Source organism: Aspergillus undulatus, assembly GCF_047715775.1.
Source record: "Aspergillus undulatus strain CBS 261.88 unplaced genomic scaffold BDV17scaffold_8, whole genome shotgun sequence".
In the NCBI taxonomy this organism is placed as follows: Eukaryota; Fungi; Ascomycota; class Eurotiomycetes; order Eurotiales; family Aspergillaceae; genus Aspergillus; species Aspergillus undulatus.
In genome coordinates this window covers 83,260-110,047 of record NW_027396612.1, presented here as the reverse complement: position 1 = coordinate 110,047, position 26,788 = coordinate 83,260, and the positions used below count along the sequence as shown (strand labels likewise).

Below are 26,788 nucleotides of genomic sequence, written 5' to 3'. Positions count from 1 at the left end.
TCGTTTGCTCGTTCGCATCTCGTGGGATTGGTGGGGGGCGTCCCAATTGTAGAAGCTCGTCTCCATTGTGCTCGTGGGTATCAAGCCAAAGGCCACATTCCAATCATCTGGAGCATCCTAAAATATCTAATACCCCTCCTACTACTCGGCGTTCATATATGGTATACGTAGCCGACGTTTTCAAGACGTCACATGTCTGAAACGACTGAATCACAGTTATACGAAGCGCTCCGCTCCACTGCAAGATAGATAGGCCAGTATCTCGCATCGTTCGAGTCTCGTACTAGCCCATGTTACTAGATCCAACAGTTACACCGCCAGAGATGTATGGGTACAATATTTCTTTTTCTTGAGGATGTGTGCCGAATTTAGAACCCAGCGCAGGGAACCTGTGACAGGTGGCTGCTGGGCAATCTTCGAGAAGGAAGCGAGCTTATGACTATTGAGGTAGTCCTCTTGATCATCGTAACTTTAGCATGCTGAGATGCACACAGTCGCTGTCCTCTTGCCTTGTTGCTTGCTGACTCACTCGCTTTTTGAAACGTATTCGACAATAGTCAAGGTGCTGAGACTTAGCAGTCCTCCGCGATTGCTCCTCCTCATATACTGCTGTACTATTTTGTTTCTTGTAGAGCTGTTCTAGATTGATAGGGGCTACTTATAGCATGTTTCTTGAGTAAGGGGCCTGTTCTACGACTTCCATTGCGACTACTGGGGGTTGTACGATTGGCCCGCTATAGGTGATTAAGTTGCTACGCAGAAATCTGAGAAATGCGGCCACTTGAGGTGCTTTTACTGTAGGCATCCGTTAAGAAATACTTAACAGTGGTTTGATATGGTGGTTGGCAATAGCGACACGTTGATAGGAGCGATCAGGGTCACCAAGGTCCTCAGCCACGGAAAATCCTTTTCGGCTGACTTCATCTCCTCAGTTCCTCCAGATTTCAACACCTTCAGTCCACTCCGGAGGATACAATTGTATCCCAGTAGGTGGAAAGAGTGAGTTCGCCTCGCAGCTCCCCGCGACTCCCGACCTGCTCTATCGCACCTGCACCTTCCCTATTCTAAGGCCCCTCTTCCGCTCAGGGACTTGACCTTGCACAACAGGACTGCAGCGCCCATATCATTACGAGATCTCTCTCATATTGGCCTATCGATCCGAGATACTTGACCTCCATCGCTTGAAGCTCATCCTTACGCTCCCTGGCCGATGTAAACTCGTCGCCCGTCGTCGCTCCCAGCCCCGGGTTCACAGCAACAAACCACAATGCCTAGATCAGCTACGACAGTGTCTTCTCTCATCGTCACGTTGTGATTCTTGGTACTGGACTAGAGGGCCATATTCTGTTCACCTGCCCACACAGTCTTGTTCTTCTCACACTGGGCCCCTTTCGCTCCGAGGAGAGCCCAGTTTCCTTCGGCCCAACCTCGCCGTGTCAAACACTCAATACAGATTCGGCGACAATAATGCGATAAATACATAGTGGCTCCTTGCTAGAGGACACAATAATAGTTGTTTGAGTCGGATTCTTCCAATTCCGTTGACTGGGCTCCGATGGGCTGCGTTGCTGGAACGAGACGGTGCAGCCTGGGGGTCACCGAAAACATGGCCCTTCTAGACGAGGTGCGTTGCACTGTCATGATAATATCATCCTACCGCCCGCAACTAAACAAAACTTGCTATGCAGATTTTAGAATATGATTCTATTTCCTTACGCCCTGCGACGCGACTCCGGCTCGCACATTGCCTAATCGTGGACCCATCGCAGAGCAAGCACCACCAGGTCGACCATTTACTGATCACTTGCTCTCCTTTGCTATCGTTTAGCGATCGTTGTTAATGAGCGGTGCCATTGATGGAGGCCAGAAAAATGTGAGAAACAAACAACGACGGCCGCTATTCACGAGCTCTGTCGTCTAGCGACCGTGTGGCACCGCCTGACTTTCGAATAATCGAAAGGCGATGAGCATGATCAACGTCTCGGGATGTGGCGACTCAAACACCAAGTTACAACAAAAGTCATGCGTCCTGCTGAATGTGGATTCCGCCGAAGCGAACCAAATTCTTCAGCCTTCACCCTCGCCCCATCAGGGTCACGCCGGGGAGCCGCATGTGCGATTTATCTGTCCGGGTCGAAGGTCTCCGTCATGGTCCCTACACCGAAGCCGCCAGGTGTCGAAGCTACCACTAGCAGTCCGGATATTATGCACATGGGGTGGCAATGGAGCCGTGGGTTTGCTGCAGCCCGTCCCCACCGCCGCGCTTCCGGAAGGACCGAACCCTAAATCAACATCCAAGTCATCACCAGCACAGACTCTCTATTTCGGGTGCCTACGTATCGTCATGTGTTCAAGTTGAGCTACAAGATGCATCGGCCGCTTACTTTTGTGAAGCTTGTATTGGTCATGGTGGCATCATCCGTCATGAAAGGTCTTACTACTTCTCTTCCCGCATCGATATGAGGTCAAACCTCGATGTTGCATTGAAAAACCAGTGACTGCTAATTACATCGAGCAAGCAAAGGCCAGGTGAGCCGAATCATCCCTTCATCTTATCAGTCTCCTGCCAGACCCAAGCAATCTCGTGAGATTCGACCATCGTTCTTGTTGCGTCGTTCAGATCAGAAGTGGTAGCTCGCGCGGTCGAATGAGCGAACAGGCATGTGTCGCTGGTTGTCCGAGAGAGATTCGGGATATTGAGTTGGTGTAGCATTGGCAGAAGACGACTCGGCAGAAGGGTAATTTAGTGCTGAACGACCATTCGTTAGTTAGTGAAGTAGAGTCGCAGGAGAGGCAGCAAAGCTTACCTTGCAGGAGCTGCAAGAGCAGGAGTTGCAGTTGCCAGAGCAGCAGTTGCAGGCGCAGGGAGACATTTTGATTATGGTGGTTGGTTGGTTGGTTGGCTTAGAACTGGTTGGTTGTAGTGGGCTTTGGAGGAGTGGTCGTTGATGAGGAGAAGAAGCAGAGAAGACGGTCCGCGAGGTGCTATTTATGCTTTTCCTGCACTGCGTTCCTCAGGCCTCGAGCGTGGGATGCACCATTCCCTCAAGCATATTCGAGCCAGCCGCCATCACAACCAATACCATGCCACAGCACGGGTCGGATGATACAGTCAAACCAGGAAGAGGAGATTTGGGCGACGGCCAGGTCCGGAACGTCCGGGTGGGGGTCCCGTTTCAAGGGATCGTGGTCATGCTAGATCGTTGAGTTATCCCTCTGGCGAGTCAGCCGCGAATTTAATCCCACCTTCAGCAACAAGGCCGATATCTTCTGAACTAAGATGGCCCCGTTTGTGGGTAGAGAAGTCTGGTCGAGGCGGTCCAAGCGGCGCAGATGCTGAAGGGGAAGGAGCAGTGGATTGCGGAGTTATTATGAGTGGGCGCCTTGACTAATGGCGAAAGCATGGAGCGACGTAGACAGTCCGCAGTGCGGCTTTTTTGCGGCCTTTCAGGGTGGCATGTTTGGCTTTGTGAGGGCAAAAGAGAGAGAAAGGTCTCATAAACAACTACGGGTTTAGATGCCAACTTTTATAACTACAGAACCCGCCTGAGTGAGTACCCTGGAGACTCTCCCAAGGTCCTTCTCGTGCACGACACCCAAGCAGCGAGAGCACGTTGAATGCGAACCCTACTCTGTTCGGAAGCCCAACGCATACTACAATTCAGGCAACGGCCTCACCCGGAGCAGAGTGCAGCGCCTTGTTCTTGCCTGCAGGTGGGGTGCATGCAGCATCCGTTTCATTGGGCAGCGCCCATTTCATGCTTTGCACCAAGATGGGGTAGGGTCCACCTGATACAGGGCCCTCGGCATAATGAGGCTACCTGTGCTGCGTGAGGAGTGCCCACGGCCAATGGAGGCTTCTTGCGCAATATCCTGATGCTCCGAGTGGAGCTGGGCATGGGGGTTACATCTCTTTCCTGGGTTATCGGCGGGCTAAGTAGATAACTACGTAAGACGAGAATGGGACCGGAAGATTCACTATTCTAATGTCGGGATGTGAAAGCTAGCCTGTTCTCTGACAATATGCTGTACTTGTCTGGGAGACTTCCGAGATGAGATGGATGGAGTCATCGCAGGTTTACAGCCAGAAAACTCGTCCTACAGCTCGGCATGACTAAGGTCCGTATAGGCTACGAGAGCAAAAGCCAGCCTGCCTTTCGCTTGGAATTCCTTGGCCATCGAGCCCTTGATAAGGTCTTATGTCACCTCTTCGTCAACCGCGCGAATGCCGACTATGTACTCCCTGTAGCCGTATTGGAGCGCTACTCGACACGTAGGCACTTTCCCTTGAAGTCCGATAATGGAGGCAAGCCGCAACCCAGACAAACGAATCACTTCACATAAGTGGTTACAGCGCACATCCTCCTCGCGTCACCTAGCAAACATCCGCTCATTTTATTGCAACGTGGTCAAGGCCTCCAGGAAGCTCATTGCAAGATTGTGTAGCGTTTCAGGCCAAGTTTGAACCAGACCTTCCTCATAGTTAAAATCACCGTGGTTGCTGCTACATGTCTATCCATATCGCGTATCTAGCTAGAGATCCGAAGTCGTTAAGAAAAATAAAAAAATAAAAAAAAACCCCCGACTATGTACAACTGAAGCGAAGCCTGGCGAATATAAAGCTCGATGGAGGTGCCCATTCAATTCGCGCTACATGAGAAACACCTGAGTGTATCCTCCATCTTTCAATCCCGCAAAAATCTTCTAAGCCATAACCTACCCCTGTTTGGTATCCGATTTATCCCTCGTAGAGATCTGAGATACATCTGTAGCAGTTGTAGGCTGGTCGGAGGGCAGTGACTACCACGCGGTCTTGGCGCTTATATCCACGGCGAAAGTGTCACGGGCGATCGGGCTGTTTACAATGTTTACGATATTTGCACTGTTTGCCTTGCCTTCACTTTCTCACCGTCATGTGACTCTTGGTCATGCTGTATGCCTTCCCTGCCTCATTGCCTTATGGGCCATCGGCATCGCCAGAGACGGTTCCCCATCCGATCCTGGAGGTCTCAACATGAAGGTGGATTCTGTTGGCAGTGTCTGGGCTGTAATAGATATAGTTACTGTACTCTGAGCTACTTTGAGAGGGTTCATGGTTTGCCTCGCCCTGCGAGACTCTTTTGTCGAAACCCACTCAAAATATATATTTGACCTGCACGCTCATACCAATTGACAACCTGGAACATCTGCAAACACTATATAGAACACGAACCAGTGCGGGGAACAAGTAGCGATAGCACACCAATAAACGCTTTCAAGCAGGAAAGTATGATCAAGACATGCGAATTCCGTATCTCCTTTCCACAGGGCGGTCTTGGTATAGGGATAGCCAGAGGCGTGTACGATCCAGAGACCCGACTTTGATAGATAATCAATTTATCCCGGGGTCCTCTCCTCTAGTAATGCGTGAAGCTCAAGATTGCGTAGGGAACAGAAGGCTGGACTTGAGCCGCTTGGAGTGATTTTACCTGCCGTTGGCATTGAGCAGAGAATGTTAAGGTAGAGTCTCGCCATATAGATGCCCTAGCGTTCTATGAATATATGGTAAAGTGCCGTAATGACACTGCAACGTATGGAGCCCGGTGATCTGAGCCCCCTGTGAACCAGATGGATGAGAAAGAGGCGAGTCATGCCCCTTGGCTTCTAATCCAGAGCGTTAGTTCAGCGATTGCTGAGCTCACTGGTATGTATCTAAGAGCGTTGATAACACCGCGAGTTTGCGATGGATGCTGTTTTTCTCACAAGACCAGAGTCACCCTGTCAAGCCCCAACTGACCTAACAGTAGTCGGTTTACTGGAGTCCCCATCATCTGCTTGACGGCCATTTATTTTACAATGAGCGTAGAGGAATCGAAGACCTCGGTAGACCATGGAAAGCAGGAGAATTGTCAGACAACGACAGATTGTTGAAAGAATACTACTTTAACGCAATGAATCCATGGTTTCCTTGCACCGCTCTTCCGCCAGCTGTGTTGCGGGCGGCCTAGGCAACAAAGCACTCAGCGACCGTACCCAAGGAACAGAGGGGATGGATGTAAATGCTGAAAGACCCCGTATGTTCATCAGCACCCCAATGGCTGAACCGCATAACCGGGTGGCTTAGGCGACCAGCAGTCGTGGCTGAGATGCGACCTAACTTTAGCTAAGATCGAACAAGAGTCGACGGAGGGGTGCCGAGTGCTATTTTTACCAAAGCTGACAGCTCTCATAACGATAGGGGCAAGGTGATGGTACCTCCAGGTGACCAGATAGTCATGACTGAGGCTTGCGATGCTAGACATGTCTCACTCGGTACAGCCCTGTGCAGAAGCTGAAGAAACCGACGAATAGGTTCCTGACAATCGCGATGATCGTCACCGCTCCTCGCCGTTGAAACCACTTTTATTGGGTCAGGGCTGCAGGAGTGCAACTGTGGGGGTGCATCAGCAGCGAATAAGACCGTCTTGCGTCTTGTGCTGAAGTCATCGTGGCCTCCACTGGATTGGATTGGGGATGTCTCACAAAGACGTGACTTCAGCCTGCTCTGTATCCAGGGTATAAGTAGCTGAGTTGATCCGGAGTTCCTTCAGCTCATAACTCCAACTACTCTCGTTGATACATTTGCTCAATACAACAAAATGAAGACCTTTGCTATCCTCGCCTCCCTTGCAGCCACCGCACTCGCTCAGAACGTCTTCGTCAACCTGCCCAACGGCAAAGAGATCGAAGCCGGCAGCGATGTCACTGTTCAGGTTACCCGTCCTGTATGTATCCAAATTCCAGCCCTATATTACCTCTCCGACAGTTGCTAATAAGGTAGAATTCCCTAACCGGCTCCACCGAAATCGGCATCGCCATTGGCATCCAGTCGTGCCCAGACCACCCTTGCATTGACGATGATTCCTCGCTCGGTGTCGAGCTGTACACCGGGTCTTTCAGCCCTGCGTACCACGATACAGGCGCCAATATCCCATACGAGAACTTCACTGTGACGATTCCCGAGGACACCGCGGCGGGTCGGGCTGTTGTCGGCGTTGCCCATGCGGCGCTTGTTGGTGTATGTTATTGACATCCTTCTTGACATGTTCATGCGAATGGAAACTGAATTGCTTTAGGCGTCCGTATGGCCGTTCTTTGAGGTCGTGAACACGACTGCGACCGTTGTTTAGAGATTTGCACGTCGGAATAGACCTCGAAATAGAGAACTGGAATGATTTATGTACCTTATGGGTTCGGTTCATGTGAATATCACGATAGTACATACGCAGATATAGCTGTTCAAAGTGTCTCTTGTCTAGTAGGGTATGGCAGCATAGCTCCAGTCCCTAGGCGCCTGTCGCTCCTTCCTCGCATTTTTTGGACGATGCATCGCCTTCCTTTAATGTTTTCTATATACCACCGCATCTCTAAAGGAGCAACCCCGGCAGAGAGTCGCTCCTTCCTGTTCCCAGTGTAAACAAACGTGCCTTCCTGTTTTCACTGTGTGAGTCGCAGGGAAGGTGCGATCGATCATGTCGCTCCATCGCTCCTCCCATTCCCAGTCAATTCTTGAACGCGCCGCTGTTACCGGTTGGTCTGCTTTACGTCGGGCGTATTTGGCATTCAGGGCTGATATGAGCGCGCTGTTACTTTAAAGCTGCCATGGTTTTCTCGGCATTGACTGTCATCAAAAGGCACCCAGACAATCCTCAAGCAAGGACCTCTTTGCACCATCTCTCTCATTGATATCGCTCTGCTCATGTTTAGGATGCACTTAAAATGGGTGTGCTAATGCCGTACTTTCTGCGTAGCTTGTCGCGCTTCTTCGATCAATCCCTTGCATCCCCGTTTATACCGGTAATCCTTCTTCGAGAGTACTCCGAATACAAACATCTGGGTCGAATTCAGGGAGACTAGGCTCGGTAACTGAGTTCCATTCTTGCTTATTGTTCTCTGTTCACTTGCGATCGATCGGTAAACCTGATCATTCAAGAAGCATACAGCGTCCGATGTCGGCGCAGCGAACCATATATCCCTCTTGTCTACACGACTGGGATTAGACGTTTAGGTAGGATCAACGATACAGCAGTACCACTATACAAGGGCTGAGATAGGAAGTAGATGTGATTTTACAAGTTTACTGTGAAATGGGTGGTTAAGTATGCCTCGTATCAGCAGGCGAGCGTTCGGCAGATGATCGTCGGTGCTCCCCCCACCCCCCACCTTCCGTTGAACCCCTCCGCTGCTGTGTAATGGCTTTCTCCTGAACTGCCGAGTCCGTTATGTACGGAGGCTACTTTCACTAGACTCTCCAAGTCTGATATCTGAATACATAGATATCAGCGGGGCTGAAGCCTGCAGCCCTTCTCATTTCCAACCTCTCCTTCTCGTTCTCCACGGACCCCCTCAGGGTTATTCATATTCTCTCTCGCAATCCCGCCAACCCCAACATGACAACACCACCACAAGAAAAACCCAACCCCTTTACCGTCGCCATAATAGGCGGCGGCATAGGCGGCCTCAGTCTTGCCGCCGGCCTCCTCCGGCGCTCGGTCCCCGTGACAATCTACGAAGCCGCCTCAGCATTCAAAGAAGTCGGGCTCGGCCTAACAATCGGACCAGCAGCGCACCGCGCAATGCCACTGATTGATCCAAAAATCCGACAGATCTATGACCAGCTCATCACCACGCATGCGGATTCCCCTGGTTTCGAGCGGTTCCGCCAGACGTGGTTTGAGGTTGTTTGGGCGACGGGTCCTAAGCAGGGAGAGGTGTTATTGGATTTAAAGGCTGAGCCGAGTGGGCAAACGACGGTACGGCGGGCAGATTTTCTAGATGCACTTGTGCGGTTGATCCCCGAGGGTGTGGCGAAGTTCGGGAAGAGGCTCGATTACTTGAAAGAAAATGCCGACGGCGTCGAGATGGCCTTCGAAGATGGAACTACCGCGCGCGCAAGTATAGTCATCGGCTGCGACGGGATTCACTCACGGGTAAAGCGCTTTGTTCTTTCGGACGAGGAATACGCACGCACACAGCCCGTTTATAGCGGAATGTACGGGTACCGCGCTGTCTTGCCGATGGAGACAATGGTGCAAGCTGTGGGGGAGCACCGTGCGAGGGTCTCGACAATGTATGTTGGAGACGGGGCGTACGGGGTGACGTATCCGATTCAGCGCGCGCAGAAGGTAAATGTTGGTATTTATCCGCTGAATTCGGAGTGGGATCAGGTGGGGTGGACGAGGCCGGCGAGCAAGGAGGATATGAGGAGGGATTTTAAGCATATGGGGGTGCAGATTCTGAGTTTGATTGAGGTAGGCTGGTTTCAATTGAAAGTTTGGGATGAAAGCTGATAGGGAATGGTAGCACATGCCTGATCCAACGCAATGGGCTCTGTTCGAGCATCCCCATATCTCCTCATTCGCAAAGGGCCGGGTCGCGATACTGGGCGATGCAGCGCACGCATCGACACCGCATCAAGGTGCAGGAGCCGGGCAAGCCATTGAAGACGCTCATGTTCTCGCTGAACTACTTGGTGGTCCATTGGTATGGACCGCGGACGATGCAATAGCCGCCTTGAAGGGATACGACGCAGTACGAAGACCACGCAGTCAAAGGGTCGTGACGAGTAGTAAAGAAAACGCGTACTTGCTCTGTCTGCGCTTGGATGGAGTCGGGGATAACGAGGAGAAATTGAAGAAGACGTTACAGGAGCGGTTAAAGTGGCTATGGGATGAGGATGTGCAAGCACAGGCACAGCGAGCAGCTGATTTCATGTTGAGCTTGAGCAAACAATAACAGCTCGTCAAAATCCAATACATTATATCAAGCGTTTGTATTGAGGAATATCGTAGCTGGACTACTGAATAGTAATTTTCCCATCCGCTATCGAAACGCTAGCAACCCACATCCCCGTCCACTATCAATACTCTGTCCATCAATAAAAGCATGGAACGCAATCTTGCTCCCATCGTCAAGAAAGTACGATCCGCCGGGTCCACCCAATGGTCCAACATTGCTTGAGTCAACCGCTAACAAGCAGCGGCGCATCAAGAGCCTCAACCTTGGTATACGGTCTACCAACCGCACTCGCAGTCGCACAGCTCGTATCGTACGAGAGCGTGATACCTGTTCGACGAGAAGGAGAGGCAATATGTCCCAGACACCTTGACCAAGCTAGGCGTATCGACAAGATCGCCATCCGCTCCACCGTCGTCGCGGTCGAAGATCGTCACCGGGTCGCCATCTGGTGCAATCGCGTCGTCTGGAGTGTCTGCAGTATGATAGGCGTGGAGTTTTTCGTGCCGTCGCCGTTGAGAATGATCCCGTCAATCTTGTGAAGCGCATATCGTGCTCCATCCTCAAGGCGGAATCCGTTCGCCTCGACTAGCGTCTGAAGGTGTATAGGGGCCTTCGATCGAGGAAGACGTTGCGGTTCTGAGGCAGTGCTTGTTGTTGTCTTCGCTGGATAGACCGGAGAAGTACATTGCGAATATGCCGCCGTACTATCACATGTCAGAACCGGTTACTTGTGATCATATTAGATAGTTTGGGCGACGACTTACACGCTGGATCACCTCGGGAGCCCAGACTCGCGGATTGTCTCCCTTGAATCCAGGATGGGAACGGGTTTGGTAGGGCGTCGGTGCCGTCGAGGAGCGTCCAGCTGTTGGAGTCATCTGAGCGGGCGACGGGGACAATGGCGCCGTTTGACTGCGTGCCGAAGGCGTAGTAGCCTTGCTCGGTTTGAATGACTGCTGGGTCTGAAGTCGACGTCGAGGATTTGGGTGGTTTCGGCTAAAGCATAGCCCGCTGCGATGAGGGGTATGAGCAAGGACTTTGATTGCGGCATTTTGGGCAGCAAGTGAGATGGCATATTTCAAACAGACAGATCCTGTGCAGAGTGCAGTAGGGGAAGGAGTTTATAGCTTCAGAATCTCGCCTCATATCGCGTCAACAGCAAGGCGCCTCAGACTCACGAGCGCGCGATGAAACCCATAGGGAGAGCCATCTCCAACACGATACCTGCGGATTGCTTGCTGCATGCAGAAAAGCAACAGCTGCAGATTGGGTCGTCATTGGTTTCTCTGGGGGATCGGTCTCCATACATCTGAGATCAGACCCGCACTACCCACCGACGATCCTATGGCGATCTGAGCAGGGTCCACAGTGGCATGGCTGAGCAGTCTTTCTCGATCATAGCTGACAGGTATATTCAAGGATGGGAGAGTAACTGGGTGGGCTGGATTTTGCCGTGATGATGACGACTTCCACTTGTCTATCTTGTTGCTATCTGAAATTGCGCTGAAGTACTCTGGGTAATCTGTATGTATTGCATCAAGGGCAGCCCAGAACGAACGCTAGATCTCAAACAGCAGGTGTCATCAGTATTGAGGATCCCGATGATCCCTCGATGCAGGTCATTCTCTGACTACCTGTTCTGCAGCTGTGCCTCATTGCATAGTCGAGGCAGATGGTATGCGGGGAGTTGGTATCATGACGGAGCGCTGCCTGTTGTTCGCCTGGAAGACAACTAGAGAAAGTCGTATTGCAAGGCAAGTAACCTCCTTCTACCAAAAGCAGTCGATGAGACTTCGATTTCATGTAATCAGCGGGGCTTTGTACCGAGTACAGTTTGGATGAACTACATGGATGCCATTAAGGGCCGGTACTCCAGGAGATGTTTATGCTGTGATAACAACCGTGAAGGTCGAAGCCCTAGAATAGGTGTATACTTCGTAAGGTATGGAACCTCAACGTAAGAATAAGGTGCTCGCAGTTTCAAGGCATGAGCTAAAGTATGAAATTTAGAAGTAGGGGTCTAGGAACTACTCGGCGTTTTGAGGCGAGACATGAAACGAATAGTAAGGAGATCCTAGGACCACCGACTCTCAGCCAGAGTCTCATGCAGTGAATGGACCGAATCCACACAAGCTACGAGTAAGTGACCGCGTCGGCCTGTTTATCGAATGGAACGCGCCCTGTCACCGCGCCCTGTCAAGCATGCCAGGGAGCGCCATCCGGCCCGAGAATAAGGTGGACAGTGTTGGACGATCGACAGCACGTGGTTCAACTAGACACTGACGTGCAGAGAACCTGTTCTAGACATGTTCGATGTGCGTCTGATTATGGGCGTGCGCAGGGTTGACATGCAGTGCTACTCCCGCAAGTGATACCCAGAGCCCTTGCACATCTATACGAAGACCAATTCTCCAGACACCATGTAACGGTCCCCGACCCAAGTATCGAACCCGCAGCTGCCACGCACACTGGTCAGCGGTTCTAGCGCAAATAGCATCTGAGCAAAAAAAAAAAAAAAACTCTCTGTCTCGTTTCTACTTTTGGACGACACCTTTTTGTTCGCAACGCTGTGAAACATAGATAAGCGCCGCAGCATGCAAGCCAGATAATGGGAATTTCCTTTCAATAGAGCCTTCTCAATAACCCTCAATAAGATTATTGGTTGGCCATGTGCGGATTTGGATAATGCGTGAGGGGATGGGGGTTGTTTAGGGCCGGATTTGGATGTCGCATGTTCTTTGAACTTTAGCAGTGCAGGTCTCTAGTTCGCGATAATGGAGGGTCGAACTCGAGGGGCTATGTTTGGGGAGTATCTATATAAGGGGATCTACGTCCCGGTTGACGATCTCCCTCCAGTTCATCACATCAATATCAACCAGGGGCTGGTTTCACTGACAAGACAAGAGTTTACTTTCGAATTCAAACAAACCAAGAACGACAAGACAAGATGAAGCTTTCTGTTGCCGTTGCGCTCGCTTCGGCCTTTGCTGGAATGGTACGCCTCTATCTATCCCAACGCCACCACCCCTATTTCGTCCCACCCTTTCGTCCACTTACATTGTCTGTTTTACTGACTGTATACGTATTTAGTCCAACGCCGCAGACATTGCTAGCCCCGACACTCAAAGAGATGACTTCGCCCGCATTGGTCTCCCAGAAGCCAACGAGCCTCCCTCGAGACCCTGGGGTCCTATGTACCCCAACAGTATCGGTAACGTTGGTCGTTCCCTCGGGGAAGAGAAAGGAAACGACGCCAAGGGGGAGGACGGCCTTGCGGAGAGAGATGTTGACGACCTCGAGTTCGACGAACGCGACTACAACGCGACGGAGACCGACCTCGGGTCGCGGGACCTCGAGGCCCGTGGCCCGTGGACTGTCTACTGCTCACCGAACCCCAAGTGGGAGGACACCGGCCTGATGGAGGCTCGCCGGAGGGCGAAGTCCGTATACCCCGACGGCAAGGGACGACCCTACCTTGCGGCGGGCCCGGGCAAGTGCTCGCGTATCGCGTGTGCTTATGATTCGGCGATTGTGATGTGTAATGATGTGAGTTTCTTCATCGGGCTCTTTAGGCATCTAACCTTAGGTACACTTAATTATTATTGGTGCTGACAGTTTCTCTACCCTTGCAATAGAACGAAACCCCCCTGAGCCTACCCAGCTGGAAGAACGTCATTGATGGGGCGAATGAGATCTTCGTCAAGTGCTACCACGATGTCCATGGTAAGGGACTGCAGGTTAGGGGTCATGCTTTCCACAAGGATAACTGGAATGTTATCGTCCGCAAGGACAACTGTTAGGAGGCTAGGAGCTGTTCGCATGAATAGCAGGAGATACATATACACTCTTTTGGTCCGAACCAGAAACTGGACATGGTCATGATGTTTGGCAGCAGGGAGCGGACTCCGGAGCCTTTGAACGCGCAGAGGGGGGTTTATCCTTTTTGTTCTACTCGAATTTGTCGATTTTATTTAGTAGTATAGTTTCTTTTTCTTCCTTGAATCTGATAATGGCCTCCCAGTACTGAATCGTCCGGTTTTGGTTCCCGCAGTAGTGCCTTCGCTATACCACTAACGACTCGAAAATAACCATTCTATGCCACCTCCCAGATCGGAAATGCCCGAGGGGCTTTGTGGAGATGAGACGGTACAGTGATATCGCCAAATGGCTAATCACAGTGACAGATCGGGGCGACAGGAGCGGAAATGTTTGAATCCCGCCCTTGCAGGCAAGGATCAGGCCACCACACACAGCCATATAGAAACGGGTTCCCCAACTCCGGCCCCAATCTGACGTGCAGCCTCGCTCATCCCAGAACAAAATATAGCCGCATCTACCCGGAAGAGACTCTGCACATAAATAAATACCCCTGCGCTCGGCCAGACGAGTTTGTCAATAGGGCTATCCGTACAGTTCAGACTCAACATGTCTTACATAACAACAGCCACCGAGAAAGCTACCGCGCTGATCCGAAGGGCAATAGAGTCACTCCACCAATATGCAACTCAGAAGGGGATCATCATCGCTGCACTCCCAGCAGCTGCACTCGCACTCCTCCTCCCAGTCATTCGTCGCGACTATGAAGCATACCTTGCCCTAGGACCGGGCGGACCACCGTACAATATCGCGGGCTGGCTGGTCGTGAGACTTATTTTCAACCCGCTCAGGCGCGAAATGTTTGGGACGCTAGTCTACGATCGAAAAATTGAAGATGGAGACAACGGGCAGTTCCTCGGAGAACTACCACTGAGGAAGGGCGAGCGGCCGGCAATGGGCGCGATGACTCCGCCCCAGCGGCAGATCAATCAGTGGCCGAGCCAGGAAGTCAAAGGTGTACGTGGTTTTTCCTGCTCGCGATTCAAGTTGAAGCTGACAGACAGCGGGTCAGAAACTCATGGCCGAGTACGGCGCGTTCTTAGACCGCAACGCCCACCTCGTCAATCGCGTACCCTCGATTCTCGAGCGGTACACTGATGCCGCTCATGTGTGCGCCGCCGTGCCCCTCACGCCCGTGGCGAAAGAAATGAAGCGAGAGATTTGTCATGTTCATGGGACGAGTGACCATTCTGTTCATGTCATGCTTGCGCCGGCGGATTGTAAGTTGCCGACCCTGCCATTCTCGCGAAGCTCTCAAGACTAAGCTAACTCGATTTCCCCAGGTAAAAGAGTGATTAACGCCGGCTGGGGCCAGAGGTTTTCGCTAGCTGGGTCGAGTATCTTCAAGACGATGACTTTTGGGCGGATGGCTGCGATTCCGACAGAGTACGTGTTTGTTTATGCGCCCCGGGATGAGGAGGAGATCAAGATTGTTATGGGTATTGTCAAGGCGAGTGTGCAGTATATGACGGGGCGGGATGACGTGAAGTGATTATTGCCAGTGGGCTCTTCAACGTTGCCCTTTTTGCCGGGTTTTTGTTAATGGTATGAACCGTAGGGCGATAGGGGCTGGAAATCCAGGCAGGGCCCGTTATATATTTAGAATCACGCGATCTTCCATGGTCACTAGTCGCTTCTTGATGAACTCAAGCTTTCTTCATAATGCGAAGAAAGAGTAGCTTCCGGCTTATCATAGAGAGGAATGTGACGGAAAAGAACGAGGTCAAGAGACCGTCCTGTTGCTCGACGGGACGAGTTTTCCTCTCTAAAAAATTGTCTCTACACAGCGGATGAGAGGACCAGAAACTTCGAGACAACGTCAGGCGTTCTATTTTATTTGATCTATTGATTTTGGATCGACTTTCTCTCTGCCCACACTGACTTCATTCAAACTCTGGGTTCTCTGCGATTTGAGCAACCGCTGATTTGAAGTTAACAAGGCTATTTTGCCAAATTGTCCAGGGTACATGAGCGCACACGGTAACCGCGCGCCGCATCAGTGCGAAGATCGAATCGTGGTTAGTGTGTCCTCTCGATGTAATCGCTAAGCTTGCGTGCACTGTTGGCAAGATGTTCGTCTATTCGAGTTGTCTTATCGTACATCATCTAGTCTAGTTCTTCCCCAGGGTGTTGCCGAGCTCCGCCGCGCGCGACGTTGCGGCCTTGACGGCTTTGTCCACAATCTGGTCAAAGTCAAGCGACTTGAATGTTTCTAGAGCGGCATGGGTTGTTCCATTCGGGCTTGTCACGTTCTTGCGCAGCTGCGCTGGGCTATCGGACGATGTAGTGAGCATCTTGCCCGCACCGAGACAGGTCTGAGTTGCCAGGCGGGTAGCCTGCTCAGCCGGCAAACCGAGAGCAGTGGCACTTGAAATCAAGTGCTCGACCATGGCGAAGAAGTACGCGGGTCCGGATCCTGGATGTATTAGACATGAAATTTCAATATGGGTTTGCAAGCATACCCGAGAGACCAGTGACGACATCAAGCAGTTCCTCCTTGCCCACCCACTCGGTGGCTTTGCTGACGCTCTGCAGAAGTGCGCCGACCAGTTCCTTCTCCTCCGTGGTGACGTCCTGGCTGGCGAAGAGAACTGATGCGCCTTCTCCAACAAGCGCAGGGGTGTTTGGCATAACGCGGACGGAATGGGCGGTCCGGCCGTCAGCCGTCTTGAGCCATTGCTGTAGACTCTCCAGGGTGATGCCTGCGGCGATGCTGACCACAACCGGGAGGGCGGACCTCTTCAACCAGGCATTGGCCAGCTCCTCGCAGACGGCCTTGGTGACCTGCGGCTTGACGGCGATAATGACGAGGTCCGATTCCCCACCAGCATCAACATTGGACGTGGTTGTCCTGACGCCAAGCTCAGCAATTTTGTTGCGGTTGACATCCCACGGTTCGGCGACGGTGATGTTCTGCTTGTCGATGCCCTGGTTGAGCAGACCTCCGATGATGGCGGAGGCCATGTTGCCGCCGCCAATGAAGGCGAGCTTGCTGTTCTGGAGAGCGTGCATTGTGACGCAACGATTGGAATTGACTTGATTGTTTTCGGACTGAAGTTGATGGTATCGTGGCGGGGTCGAAGTTCCTTGGAGTCATGGTGGGGTGGCGTCATGTCACGTGGGTACTTTGCTTGGAATATGGTGCCTGAGCTTTAAGGTATTCAACAACAGGACTCCACAGTGCTACATCGCGGAGTCTATCCCCACAGTATCTATACAGCACATCTCCAACGGCTGTCAAAGTATGTCCTCCACCAGCCAGACGGCTTCGGGGCCTGGATCACGTTATTAGTCAACGTCAGACCACTTCAACCCCTCACGCAGACCAAGGATCACATCTCCAACTTTGGCATTGGCCAGCCAGCGCGGAGCAGCATCTCCACGGTTTGCATGGATGCAATCCGGGGCATATCTGGGCCCATCTTCAACCAGTAGGATAACCAGTATTTCATCACATGTGCTGGATTGCGGGAGTATAGCCGGGGTTGCGGGGGTCTAGTCTGCTATCAAATGCGGGGTTTCTCTAGTAACACAAACCCTCCTCTCTCTTCTTCCCGCTTCTCCTCCTCCTTCTCCCCTCTTCTTCTCCATCTTCCTTCGTCATCACTCCTTTCATCATCTTCATCCCTTCTTTCATCAAATCTCTCTCCATTAACCCTCCCCCATCAATTGCAACACTTCTCTATCCCAGTATCTGGCCACTCCAACCATGTCAGGCGAATGCCCCGTCCACAACCGCCAAAACGCCAACATCGGCGGTGGTGGCACCAACAACCGCGACTGGTGGCCCGACGACCTCAAACTCAACATCCTCCGCCAGCACACCTCCGTGACAAACCCATACGACAAGGACTTTAACTATGCCGCCGCCTTCAACAGCCTCGACTACTTTGCCCTCAAGCGCGATCTCGAGAAGCTCATGACCGATTCCCAGGATTGGTGGCCTGCCGACTTTGGTCACTACGGCGGTCTCTTCATCCGCATGGCCTGGCATAGTGCGGGTACTTATCGTGTCTTTGATGGCCGTGGTGGTGGCGGGCAGGGTCAGCAGCGCTTTGCTCCGCTTAATAGCTGGCCGGATAATGTCAGCTTGGACAAGGCTCGTCGTTTGCTCTGGCCGATCAAGCAGAAGTACGGGAGCAAGATCTCCTGGGCTGACTTGCTGATTCTCACTGGAAACGTCGCCCTCGAGTCAATGGGCTTCAAGACATTCGGTTTCGCCGGTGGTCGTAGTGATACCTGGGAAGCAGACGAGTCGGTCTTCTGGGGAGGCGAGCAGGAATGGCTGGGCAACGACGTCCGCTACCTCAACGGCGAGCTTGACAACCCGCTAGCTGCAGCCCATATGGGTCTCATCTATGTCAATCCCGAGGGTCCCAACAAGAACGCCGATCCCATCTCTGCTGCCCATGATATCCGCATCACCTTTGGCCGCATGGCCATGAATGACGAGGAAACCGTCGCTCTCATTGCCGGTGGTCACACGTTTGGCAAGACTCATGGAGCCGGTCCTGCAACTCACGTCGGCAAGGAACCCCACGGTGCTGGAATCGAGCTACAAGGCCTTGGCTGGGAGAGCGGGTTCGAAACTGGAACCGGTCGTCATGCTATCACCAGCGGTCTGGAAGTTATCTGGACCAAGAACCCAACACAGTGGAGCAACCAGTTCTTCGACTACCTCTTCAAGTACGACTGGGAGCTGACAAAGAGTCCCGCCGGTGCGAACCAATATGTCGCCAAGGGCGCGGAGAACATCATCCCCGACCCATTCGATCCCAACGTTAAGCACCCGCCTCGAATGCTAACTACTGACTTGTCCCTTCGCTTCGATCCGGAGTATGAGAAGATCTCCCGTCGCTTCCACCAGAACCCGGACCAATTCGCTGACGCTTTCGCCCGCGCCTGGTTCAAGCTGACTCACCGCGACGTTGGCCCGCGCATTCTATACCAGGGACCGGAAGTCCCCTCGGAAGTCTTCATCTGGCAGGATCCCATCCCGACGCTGAACCACCCCGTCATCGACGCAGATGACATTGCTGCGCTGAAGAAAGCCATCCTATCCAGCGGCGTCAATCATACGAGTTTCATCTCCACTGCGTGGGCGTCGGCATCAACCTTCCGCGGCAGCGACAAGCGCGGCGGTGCAAACGGAGCCCGGATCCGTCTGGAGCCTCAGCGAAGTTGGGAGGTTAATAACCAGCCGTGGCTGGCGGAGTCGCTGGACGCGCTGGCGGGCATCCAGAAACAGTTCAATGACGCGCAGACCACCGATAAGCGTGTTTCCCTAGCCGACTTGATCATCCTTGCTGGATCCGCTGCCGTCGAGAAGGCCGCCCGTGATGCAGGACATGACAACTCTGTCCCATTCACGCCCGGCCGCACCGATGCGTCGCAGGAGCAGACGGACATCGACTCATTCAACAACATGAAACCCCTCGCCGACGGATTCCGCAACTATGGCCGCAGCACGCCACGCGTCCGCACGGAGGACTTCCTCGTCGATAAGGCGCAGCTCCTTACCCTGTCCGCCCCCGAACTCACTGTTCTAATCGGTGGCCTCCGCGTGCTGAACAATAACTACGACAAGTCTGAACTCGGTGTCTTCACGAACCGTCCTGGTCAGCTCACAAACGACTTCTTCGTTAATCTCCTTGATATGAGTATCGTTTGGAAACCCACGGACTCAAGCAATGAGATTTTCGTTGGCAATGATCGCAAGACGGGATTGCCACGCTACAAGGGCAGTCGTGCGGATCTCGTCTTTGGATCGCATGCCGAGCTCAGGGCTCTCTCGGAGGTCTACGGTAGCTCTGATGGAGAAGGAAAGTTCGTCAAGGACTTTGTCGCGGCCTGGGAGAAGGTTGTTAATTTGGATCGGTTCGACCTGAGGCAGGGCGGGAGTGCCCAGCGGATCAAGCCCCAGCTGTAGTGACTTGATTATCGCGACTGCGTCTGCCATTTTACATGGTGCTAACGACAGATTGTTCATTCGTGAAGCGTTCGACCCTTCGGCGGGTGGCTGGAGTATGTATCTCTTAGATAATGTGCCCGCTGCTTTTATTGCCGCCGCTATGTACCCAAATCCAGTTCCTGATGATGTACGTATGATTTAATGTACGTATGATTTATGATAACGCCCCATTCTGTGTGCAAAACGAGCCAAATGCAACTGAGATTCTCGCATGTAAACCTCCACATCCTCAACATCGGCAATAACCAACTCATGCTTGAGCATTCCCACGCTCCACCTCATCAATCACCCTCTTCAGCCTCGCCAACCCCTCAACCAACTCCTGACTCGCAGTAAACGTGGGCCGAAACCACCTAGACTCCTTAGGACTATAGACGTGTCCGGGCGCGATGATGACACTCTGCCGCATACAGACGTCTGCGATCTGCAGTTCACGACGCTTGTATTCCTCTGCCCATGTAGAGGTCACGCTCAGTGAAGAATTGTATTGTCTAAGTGTTGAATTCCGGTTTGAGAAAACCTCGTAGATCAATCCAGAAGAAGAGGCCCGCAGTCCTGAGGGATGGACTCGTCAACTTGTTTGCACAGTAAAGGATTCTTTCGCAACCAACGTACATCTATCTCTTAATACTTAATCCCACAGCCGCGGAGGAAGGACGCGGCAAATTCGTGGTTTTTCATCATGAGCCCCCGCTTCCTGGACATGAAGGCCTCCATCCACTGCTTGTTCTCCAGCATGGATACCCATATATCATGGAGGAGATGAGGAGACCAGGAGAACATTCTATATTCACCCAGTATCAGACATGACTTGGCGAAACGGGCAAGATTAGAGACTCGCTCTATACTCGACAACGCACTCACAACTTCTTTGTTTCTCGTACATATCAACCCCAGCCGAAACCCGTTCGCACAGAAGTCCTTGCTAGCCCCGTAGAGGACGTGCAGCATGGTTTGATCAGCTGATTTGGGAAGATCAAGTGAAAGTAATGACATGAACGGTTCAGCATTTGTAAGCGCGGGATTATCGAATGTAGAGTGCCCGTAGATCTCGTCGGAGATGAAGCGGTACCAATGTAGCATCTTCCAAGGGGGTTATGTCAGTAGGTAGTCGAGTTAGTCTCGAGAGTCAACTAAGAAGGCTCCCGGGTTCTTACTTGAATGTCAAAACAGCGCGGACCACGATTCCTTGCTCGCGGGATCTGACCAGCGCAGCCTCGAGCACCCTCCTGGTGACATCAGGCCAAAAGAGGCCATCAAGATCTTCGTAGCCGTCGACATCGGTATAAGAAACCGGCACAATGCGCATATTACTCTGGGTTGAGGGCATCAAATTTGAACCTGTTATAATATGGTCGCAGAACGAGCATGCCTTCAGCTTGGTTGCAGATCGCCCATGCTAGCCGGTCTATTGCGCTTGCTGCGCCGGGGGCTATGAGGACGTTGCTTGCGTCGATAGGCTGGCGGGCATGGAAATCCTCGTTAAAGTGGGAGGCAACGGCCCGGCGCAGGCGGAGGGATCCGCGAGGGCCGGTGCTGTAAGTTAGGTGTTGCAGTAGTTAAACTTGTATTTATACATAGTCTTTTGGGTCAATTGGATGACACTCTGCGGTGATCGTCGAGCTAACCTCTTTCTTTATGAAGTCCGCAACCTCCTCATGGAGAAGACTATTTTCGGCCAGGCGGAGGTTCACAGTAGTTTGCTAGTCCTGTAGGCTTTCTGAATATACATTGTACTCACGTCCTGGTGGCATTGTCAGGAGACCAAGTATTACCCATTGACTTCTCCCCGGGGCCTGATATATCACAGTGGAGGAAGTTATATACTGCTCTCTGGGATAGGTAGTACTGATTTGGTATTAATTTATTATTATAAACTCCCCCTAATCAATCCCATTTTGGCCTGAACTTCAAAGCATACCAGGCACATGGTTTTGCTGACTATAAAGAAGCCGGCGGGAGTAGGTTATGGCGTTGTTAGGGCGGAGCAGACTTTTGTGGCGTGGTGACAACCCATTCACACACCTCGGCTTCTTGGAGCACATCCACCAGGGACCATGGAGAAGCAGAGTATACATTGCAAGGCAAATAGTTGTAGCATGTAGTCTGGCTTTAAGAAGTCCGTCCAAAAATCACTGACCGAACAATCATTCTTGAATCCAACTCAGCCATGCCAGCTAGCAAACTGGGATCGGGGACCGTCTTGAACAGCAATCTATCACCATGCCCTCGAAAGCTGTCGGGACTTCACAAGTGGTTATTGTTCAATCTGACAATGAGGGGAGTCGTACGTACTGTAGCGGCGATCATAAGATAATCGTCAATATCCAGCGGGCGCTTATTGAAGCGCAGTTGGGACCATAGTCGCAGGCCAGTTGACAGTAATCCAAGCGGAATAGGAATTGAGTAACCAATGTCAAGATCTTTGACTTTTGACACGGCCAGGTACTCGGGGCTTAGAGTTGGGCCGCTCATTGTTAACCACCACACCAGTTCAACCAGAAAAGTTATTTCAAGGTTCAGTGGCACGCATACCGGGGTCTCACCAGATTTATTGCTTTGGGATTTAGGTTTGTTTGCGTCCAATTACCTGCGCTGGGCGTTCTATTCCGGCGTTTTCCGCGGGGCAAGATGTAGATCAAGGTTCAAACAAAGGGCTGCCTGTTGCAGTATCGATCTCCCCATCCTTTACCTCCAGATCTCAAAATCAGTGGCTCTGAGATCTCGGCTAAGCTTTCGAGACTCAAGTCACCGCTAGATAAGGGTAAGCCTCGACCTCCTGTTGGCAATGCTGCGATCCCGCTGTGCTACCCAAGGTTACCATGACTCGGAGGGCCTGTTCCTATTCGGTGGTCTTTGTGGCTTTCGCTAATCAGTCTTGAATCATGCTCATACAGTTCAAGTGTCCTATATATAGACAAAATGGAATAGGCTAACTCGTTACACACGCGAAATTGAGCCCAAGAAAAGCCGAGACGGAGGTCTTGGCCGTCTGGAGTTCTCTCTTCACGGATTGATTCCCATATTGAAAAGGGATTTAAAATTTTATAGCTATACAAAATTAGTATTATGTCGACCTTTGGTGACCGCTAGGAATCCGCTTCAACGCCGAACTTACTATTAGTCAGCGTCCGCTCGGTCATATATCGTATCATTCTACTTCCTATTTCTTCTGTATATAGTGTAGCTTCGCTGCTAGATTCAATGGATCAGACCTTCATACTTTGGGTGGTGAGATACCGATGATTACAGACGCCGCGGACTCTGACATATTATTATCATTTTTAAAGGGGCAACTACAGGTATAAACCATTATTTTAGCTTATTGTATACTAAAATATAATTAACGGGAGGAAATAAGGTTAGGGATTAAATGAGCAAGTCAGATAATATACAAATAAATAATTTTTAACGTACCTTGGGCCCTTATTTCAAAGGTACCTCTTGGTTGCAGAGGGTTGTAAAGGTAAGACTGGTATACACAGCGTGTGACGGAACCTTTTGCGGAAGTTTATTGGATAAGAACAGACGTAGTGAATGGCTTTTGGGCAATAATAGATATTGTCAATTAACCTTAGAACAGAAATTTGTGTTTGGCGAAGAAAAAAAAAGTAGTTCTGTTGCCATTGAGGTGGGATGTATAGTAAACAAAAAAAGCCAATGGAACCGAAAGTAGTGTTTGGATTTGTTCATTATTGGCGGCCCTCTTGAGTAGAAAAGGTCAGGTGCTGGTGCGAAAAACATAATTGGGGGTAATCTTCTAGGACAGTATTGCTCACAAAGCCGTAGCTCCTTGGACATATGATTTAGTCTGCTCACCCGCTCCTGTAGAGGTCGAAGTCGCAGAAATACTATTGCTATCGCCCTTCCCCGTAACGGCATCACATCCGTTGCACGGCATATCGCCAGTGCCGCTCAGGATATCATCAGCGGTCGAGATCTCCCACTTGGGGTTTCTCTTGCCCTGGACGGCGTGCTTGAAGTGCAGCCAGCTGGGGAGCTCTTGGTCCAGGCTCGGACCGTCGAAAACGGCAGTCGACCAGCCAAACGCCTTGCAGATGACCATTCCCAGGGGTTTGTAGATGGCGGGAACGTTGGCGCAGAGGATGCCTCCTAGTGGTTCGTACATTGAGAAGATCGTGAGTGGGGTAAGGAACCCTAGATGCGTATGGGGTGAGCAAACGATTGTCGACTGGACAGCGGGGTTGGCTTACAGCTTCCGTCTGTGGGACAATCGAGCTTGTTGAATGGGATACGAGCCGCGCTTATGCCGCATGTTCTGGACCGCGGCTGTTAGCATCGCTTTGAGATATACATAGGAGTATACCTACGCCAGGCCGACACAGAAGAGCAGGGCAAGGAGGATCTTCTTCTGCTTAGGCATCCGCATCTGCACAATAAGAGGCATCGGTAGCATGAAAATCCATAGGTCGAGGCTGAGGTTGATAAGGTTCTTGGTGAAACCGAAGGCGCACATGTTATAGCAGAAGCCTCCAGCATCTTCCCAGAACATCGCGATTGGCTGGCAGATCCAGACAAGAACAGTTTCCGTGGCCAAGAGCCACGCAGTAACAACGGCTGCAGTTGCAAGGATGATTTTATGGAAGGTTTTCGACTGGAAGGCGCGGTAGTATAGGGCGAGAACCGAGAGCTTGGTGAGAGCAATGGCAACCTGGTAAAAGTGGGCCATAACGTATTGAGCCTGGGGGTGTTAGCGATTAGTTTTGGACGACCAGGAAGAGGTCAGGTACAATTTGTAGCCTCCTGTTGTCTTCCGCGGGTATAGCTTCTTCATGCCTTCCGATTCCGTTTGGAGCAGCTAGAAAGAAATTCAGATACTGCGGAGGTATCGCTCGTTATGATACATACCTAGGGCTAATCCGCTCGAACACTGCCCAAGGGCGACAACCTACACTTGTGTAAGTCGGTCTGTGTCTGTCGGGGAGAAAGTGCCAGCCTCATACTGTTGCCGCGATCATCAGATAATCATCGAATACCAATCCATGCTTGTGAACATACAACTCGGCCCAGAGTCTCAAGCCAGTCGAGATAATCTCGAGGGGAATAGGGATGGAGTAACCGAAATAGACGTCAGTCACCCTTGACTGCGCAAGATACTCGGGGCTGAGGCCACTCATTGTGGCGTTTAAAGGCAGTGCAATCCCGGGAGGGCTTTATCGACAGGGTCCAGTATAGATTGCTCCCGACGCTCTGGGAGACCGAGGGTGGCTTTTACTAGAAGTACTCTGTACTCGACCAGAGCAGAGGGGGAGACTTGCGCCCAGCGTCATCCCAGCCTGGTCCAAATTCCAAAGTGGGTGCATCTTGACTTTCTTTGTCTCGAACTTTGTCTCTCATTCAGGATGCCGATCTTTCCCAGTAAACAAATGTCTCATGATCAACTATTTGTCATAATAAACTTCTTGCTTGGCCTGCTGTTTAAGTTTGTGGCATCGAATCGTCGATGCTGAATGGAGGGCTCAATTGTGAGACTTTCCTTGAACCTTTCCAATCGAACATTCTTTCCTTTGAGTATTCGAGTTTACGCCCAGGTCTTTGGGGCTCATCTCATTGGATAGCGATAGTTGCTTGCGCGAGATCCTCAAGATGTTGCAGCGCTCCACGAAATCACGGGGTTGGCCTTAACCCTAAACCCAGGAAGATGCGACCGCGAGACGTTGCGCTCTCTGGTAGGCAGATCGCAAGCCTCGCTGGTTGCATTTGCTGCCCAGTTGTGCCACGCACAAAGCAAGCAACCTGCAGAACCCCCGCTCGAAAAGGCCGGTATGCAATGCAACGTCACCACTCGACACTCAATGCTCTGCCCCTGCTCATCACCTCGATGATCAGCATATTATCGGTTATCGCACCTCAAGATCTCATCCATATGGCACTGGAATATCCAAAGATCGATGTGCACGCGCACTATTTGCCGGAGGTCTATCGAGAGTACTACTTGAAGTATGGGCCGACTACGCCAGATGGAATGCCCGGGTGGTGGGTACGGTTCCCTCACGCTGGCTAGTTGCATGCGCTAACTCGAATAAACTAGGATTGGGATGCCGACGACCACCTCAAAATGGCCGACTCCTTGAATATCACCAAGTCGTACCTGTCAGTTACCTCCCCGGGAGTCCGCCTCGTGCCCGGCGACGATGAGCTAGCCCGCGATCTTGCTCGGAAGGTCAATGTCGCAGGCGCAGAGGTGAAGCGGGCGCATCCTGATCGGTTCGGTCTCTTCCTTTCACTCCCCTTGCCTGATGTCGAGAGTAGCCTGGGTGAGCTCGCCTATGGCATGGACCATCTCGACGCGGATGGGGTCGTCGTGCTGACGAACGGGGATGGGTACTACCTGGGCCATCAGAGATACGAGCCGCTTTGGGCTGAACTTGATCGCCGCGCGGCTGTGGTCTTCATCCATCCTACAACTGGTCGCATCGTGGAATCGACCGTCGACAGCCCGGAGGGTAATTCTTCTCGCCCCGTCGCGCCTCTGCCTGAATATGCGAACCCGATCTTTGAATTCTTCTTCGACACGACTCGCGCCGTGATCAATCTGTTCTACACTGGTGCCATTGCACGGTATCCGAATATCAAATACATTGTCGCGCATGCCGGGGCATGCCTACCACCGCTAATCCAACGTTTCGCTGAGTTGGCGCGAATACATCAGCCGATGACGGTGGATGCTTCGGTGTCTCCAGACTTCGTCAAAGAGAGATTGCGTCGGCAATTCTTCTTTGATCTCGCTGGGTTTCCCTTTCCGGACCAGCTTCGTGGTTTGCTGCCTTTTGTTGGTGCAGACCAGATTCTGTACGGCACTGATTATTCCCCCGCCACTGCGGACGAGGTGCGACGACTCGCTGGTATCATGGCGGAATATTTGCCGGTGATATTCAATAAAGAAGAGCAAGAGATGGTCTATTCGAAGAATGCCGAGCGGCTGTTTCAGAAGTGAGAAATCTTGGCTGCCTGGGGATGTTCTCCACTGATTGTAAGTCTCACAAAGCAGGGCAGGGGAACCTTTCGGAGTCAAACACAGATGGAATTCTCAATAATCATTGTTATTGCTTGTTTGGTTACATGAAATTGCACAGCCACCGCACCAGCGCTGGGGATCTGTCAGTGGGCCAATCATTGCCCGGTATCGGGGGTGGTCCTGCAGGAACTTGGATGCCTAGCCCT

The 26,788-nt window shown here is 51.7% G+C and overlaps 10 protein-coding genes across 10 annotated transcripts; 6 read left to right on the top strand and 4 right to left on the bottom strand.

Annotated features, from left to right (window-relative positions):
• The first annotated feature begins 6,414 nt into the window (after nucleotides 1-6,414).
• Nucleotides 6,415-7,296, top strand: BDV17DRAFT_255322 (uncharacterized protein). The gene is made up of 3 exons (XM_073756918.1): nucleotides 6,415-6,743; nucleotides 6,800-7,036; nucleotides 7,095-7,296. The coding sequence occupies exons 1-3, from the start codon at nucleotides 6,618-6,620 to the stop codon at nucleotides 7,146-7,148; spliced, it is 417 nt and encodes a 138-aa protein (XP_073618620.1). The 5' UTR covers nucleotides 6,415-6,617; the 3' UTR covers nucleotides 7,149-7,296.
• A 1,112-nt stretch (nucleotides 7,297-8,408) lies between these two features.
• On the top strand, nucleotides 8,409-9,753 carry BDV17DRAFT_288369 (putative salicylate hydroxylase; the record flags this gene model as incomplete). The annotated part of the gene is made up of 2 exons (XM_073761380.1): nucleotides 8,409-9,269; nucleotides 9,322-9,753. The coding sequence occupies 2 exons, from the start codon at nucleotides 8,409-8,411 to the stop codon at nucleotides 9,751-9,753; spliced, it is 1,293 nt and encodes a 430-aa protein (XP_073618619.1).
• Nucleotides 9,754-9,840: 87 nt separating this feature from the next.
• On the bottom strand, nucleotides 9,841-10,831 carry BDV17DRAFT_279920 (uncharacterized protein; the record flags this gene model as incomplete). The annotated part of the gene is made up of 4 exons (XM_073759797.1): nucleotides 9,841-9,973; nucleotides 10,084-10,219; nucleotides 10,521-10,695; nucleotides 10,730-10,831. The coding sequence occupies 4 exons, from the start codon at nucleotides 10,829-10,831 to the stop codon at nucleotides 9,841-9,843; spliced, it is 546 nt and encodes a 181-aa protein (XP_073618618.1).
• A 1,872-nt stretch (nucleotides 10,832-12,703) lies between these two features.
• On the top strand, nucleotides 12,704-13,556 carry BDV17DRAFT_288367 (uncharacterized protein; the record flags this gene model as incomplete). The annotated part of the gene is made up of 3 exons (XM_073761379.1): nucleotides 12,704-12,751; nucleotides 12,847-13,302; nucleotides 13,392-13,556. 3 exons carry the CDS (start codon nucleotides 12,704-12,706, stop codon nucleotides 13,554-13,556), a joined length of 669 nt encoding a protein of 222 aa, XP_073618617.1.
• A 625-nt stretch (nucleotides 13,557-14,181) lies between these two features.
• On the top strand, nucleotides 14,182-15,124 carry BDV17DRAFT_288366 (uncharacterized protein; the record flags this gene model as incomplete). Its single annotated transcript, XM_073761378.1, has 3 exons — nucleotides 14,182-14,589; nucleotides 14,645-14,852; nucleotides 14,916-15,124. The coding sequence occupies 3 exons, from the start codon at nucleotides 14,182-14,184 to the stop codon at nucleotides 15,122-15,124; spliced, it is 825 nt and encodes a 274-aa protein (XP_073618616.1).
• Nucleotides 15,125-15,743: 619 nt separating this feature from the next.
• BDV17DRAFT_279919 (pyrroline-5-carboxylate reductase family protein) lies at nucleotides 15,744-16,644 on the bottom strand (the record flags this gene model as incomplete). Its single annotated transcript, XM_073759796.1, has 2 exons — nucleotides 15,744-16,048; nucleotides 16,095-16,644. 2 exons carry the CDS (start codon nucleotides 16,642-16,644, stop codon nucleotides 15,744-15,746), a joined length of 855 nt encoding a protein of 284 aa, XP_073618615.1.
• Nucleotides 16,645-17,233: 589 nt separating this feature from the next.
• On the top strand, nucleotides 17,234-19,821 carry BDV17DRAFT_255316 (catalase/peroxidase). Its single transcript, XM_073756917.1, has one exon. The coding sequence runs from the start codon at nucleotides 17,342-17,344 to the stop codon at nucleotides 19,559-19,561; it is 2,220 nt and encodes a 739-aa protein (XP_073618614.1). The 5' UTR covers nucleotides 17,234-17,341; the 3' UTR covers nucleotides 19,562-19,821.
• Nucleotides 19,822-19,853: 32 nt separating this feature from the next.
• On the bottom strand, nucleotides 19,854-22,427 carry BDV17DRAFT_279917 (pyridoxal phosphate-dependent transferase; the record flags this gene model as incomplete). Its single annotated transcript, XM_073759795.1, has 8 exons — nucleotides 19,854-20,094; nucleotides 20,235-20,387; nucleotides 20,445-20,686; nucleotides 20,784-20,918; nucleotides 20,968-21,139; nucleotides 21,209-21,271; nucleotides 21,345-21,451; nucleotides 22,380-22,427. The coding sequence occupies 8 exons, from the start codon at nucleotides 22,425-22,427 to the stop codon at nucleotides 19,854-19,856; spliced, it is 1,161 nt and encodes a 386-aa protein (XP_073618613.1).
• A 951-nt stretch (nucleotides 22,428-23,378) lies between these two features.
• BDV17DRAFT_288363 (uncharacterized protein) lies at nucleotides 23,379-24,741 on the bottom strand (the record flags this gene model as incomplete). Its single annotated transcript, XM_073761377.1, has 6 exons — nucleotides 23,379-23,761; nucleotides 23,818-23,882; nucleotides 23,935-24,305; nucleotides 24,355-24,422; nucleotides 24,473-24,512; nucleotides 24,568-24,741. 6 exons carry the CDS (start codon nucleotides 24,739-24,741, stop codon nucleotides 23,379-23,381), a joined length of 1,101 nt encoding a protein of 366 aa, XP_073618612.1.
• Nucleotides 24,742-25,490: 749 nt separating this feature from the next.
• BDV17DRAFT_288362 (amidohydrolase family protein) lies at nucleotides 25,491-26,561 on the top strand (the record flags this gene model as incomplete). Its single annotated transcript, XM_073761376.1, has 2 exons — nucleotides 25,491-25,604; nucleotides 25,656-26,561. 2 exons carry the CDS (start codon nucleotides 25,491-25,493, stop codon nucleotides 26,559-26,561), a joined length of 1,020 nt encoding a protein of 339 aa, XP_073618611.1.
• Nucleotides 26,562-26,788: the final 227 nt, after the last annotated feature.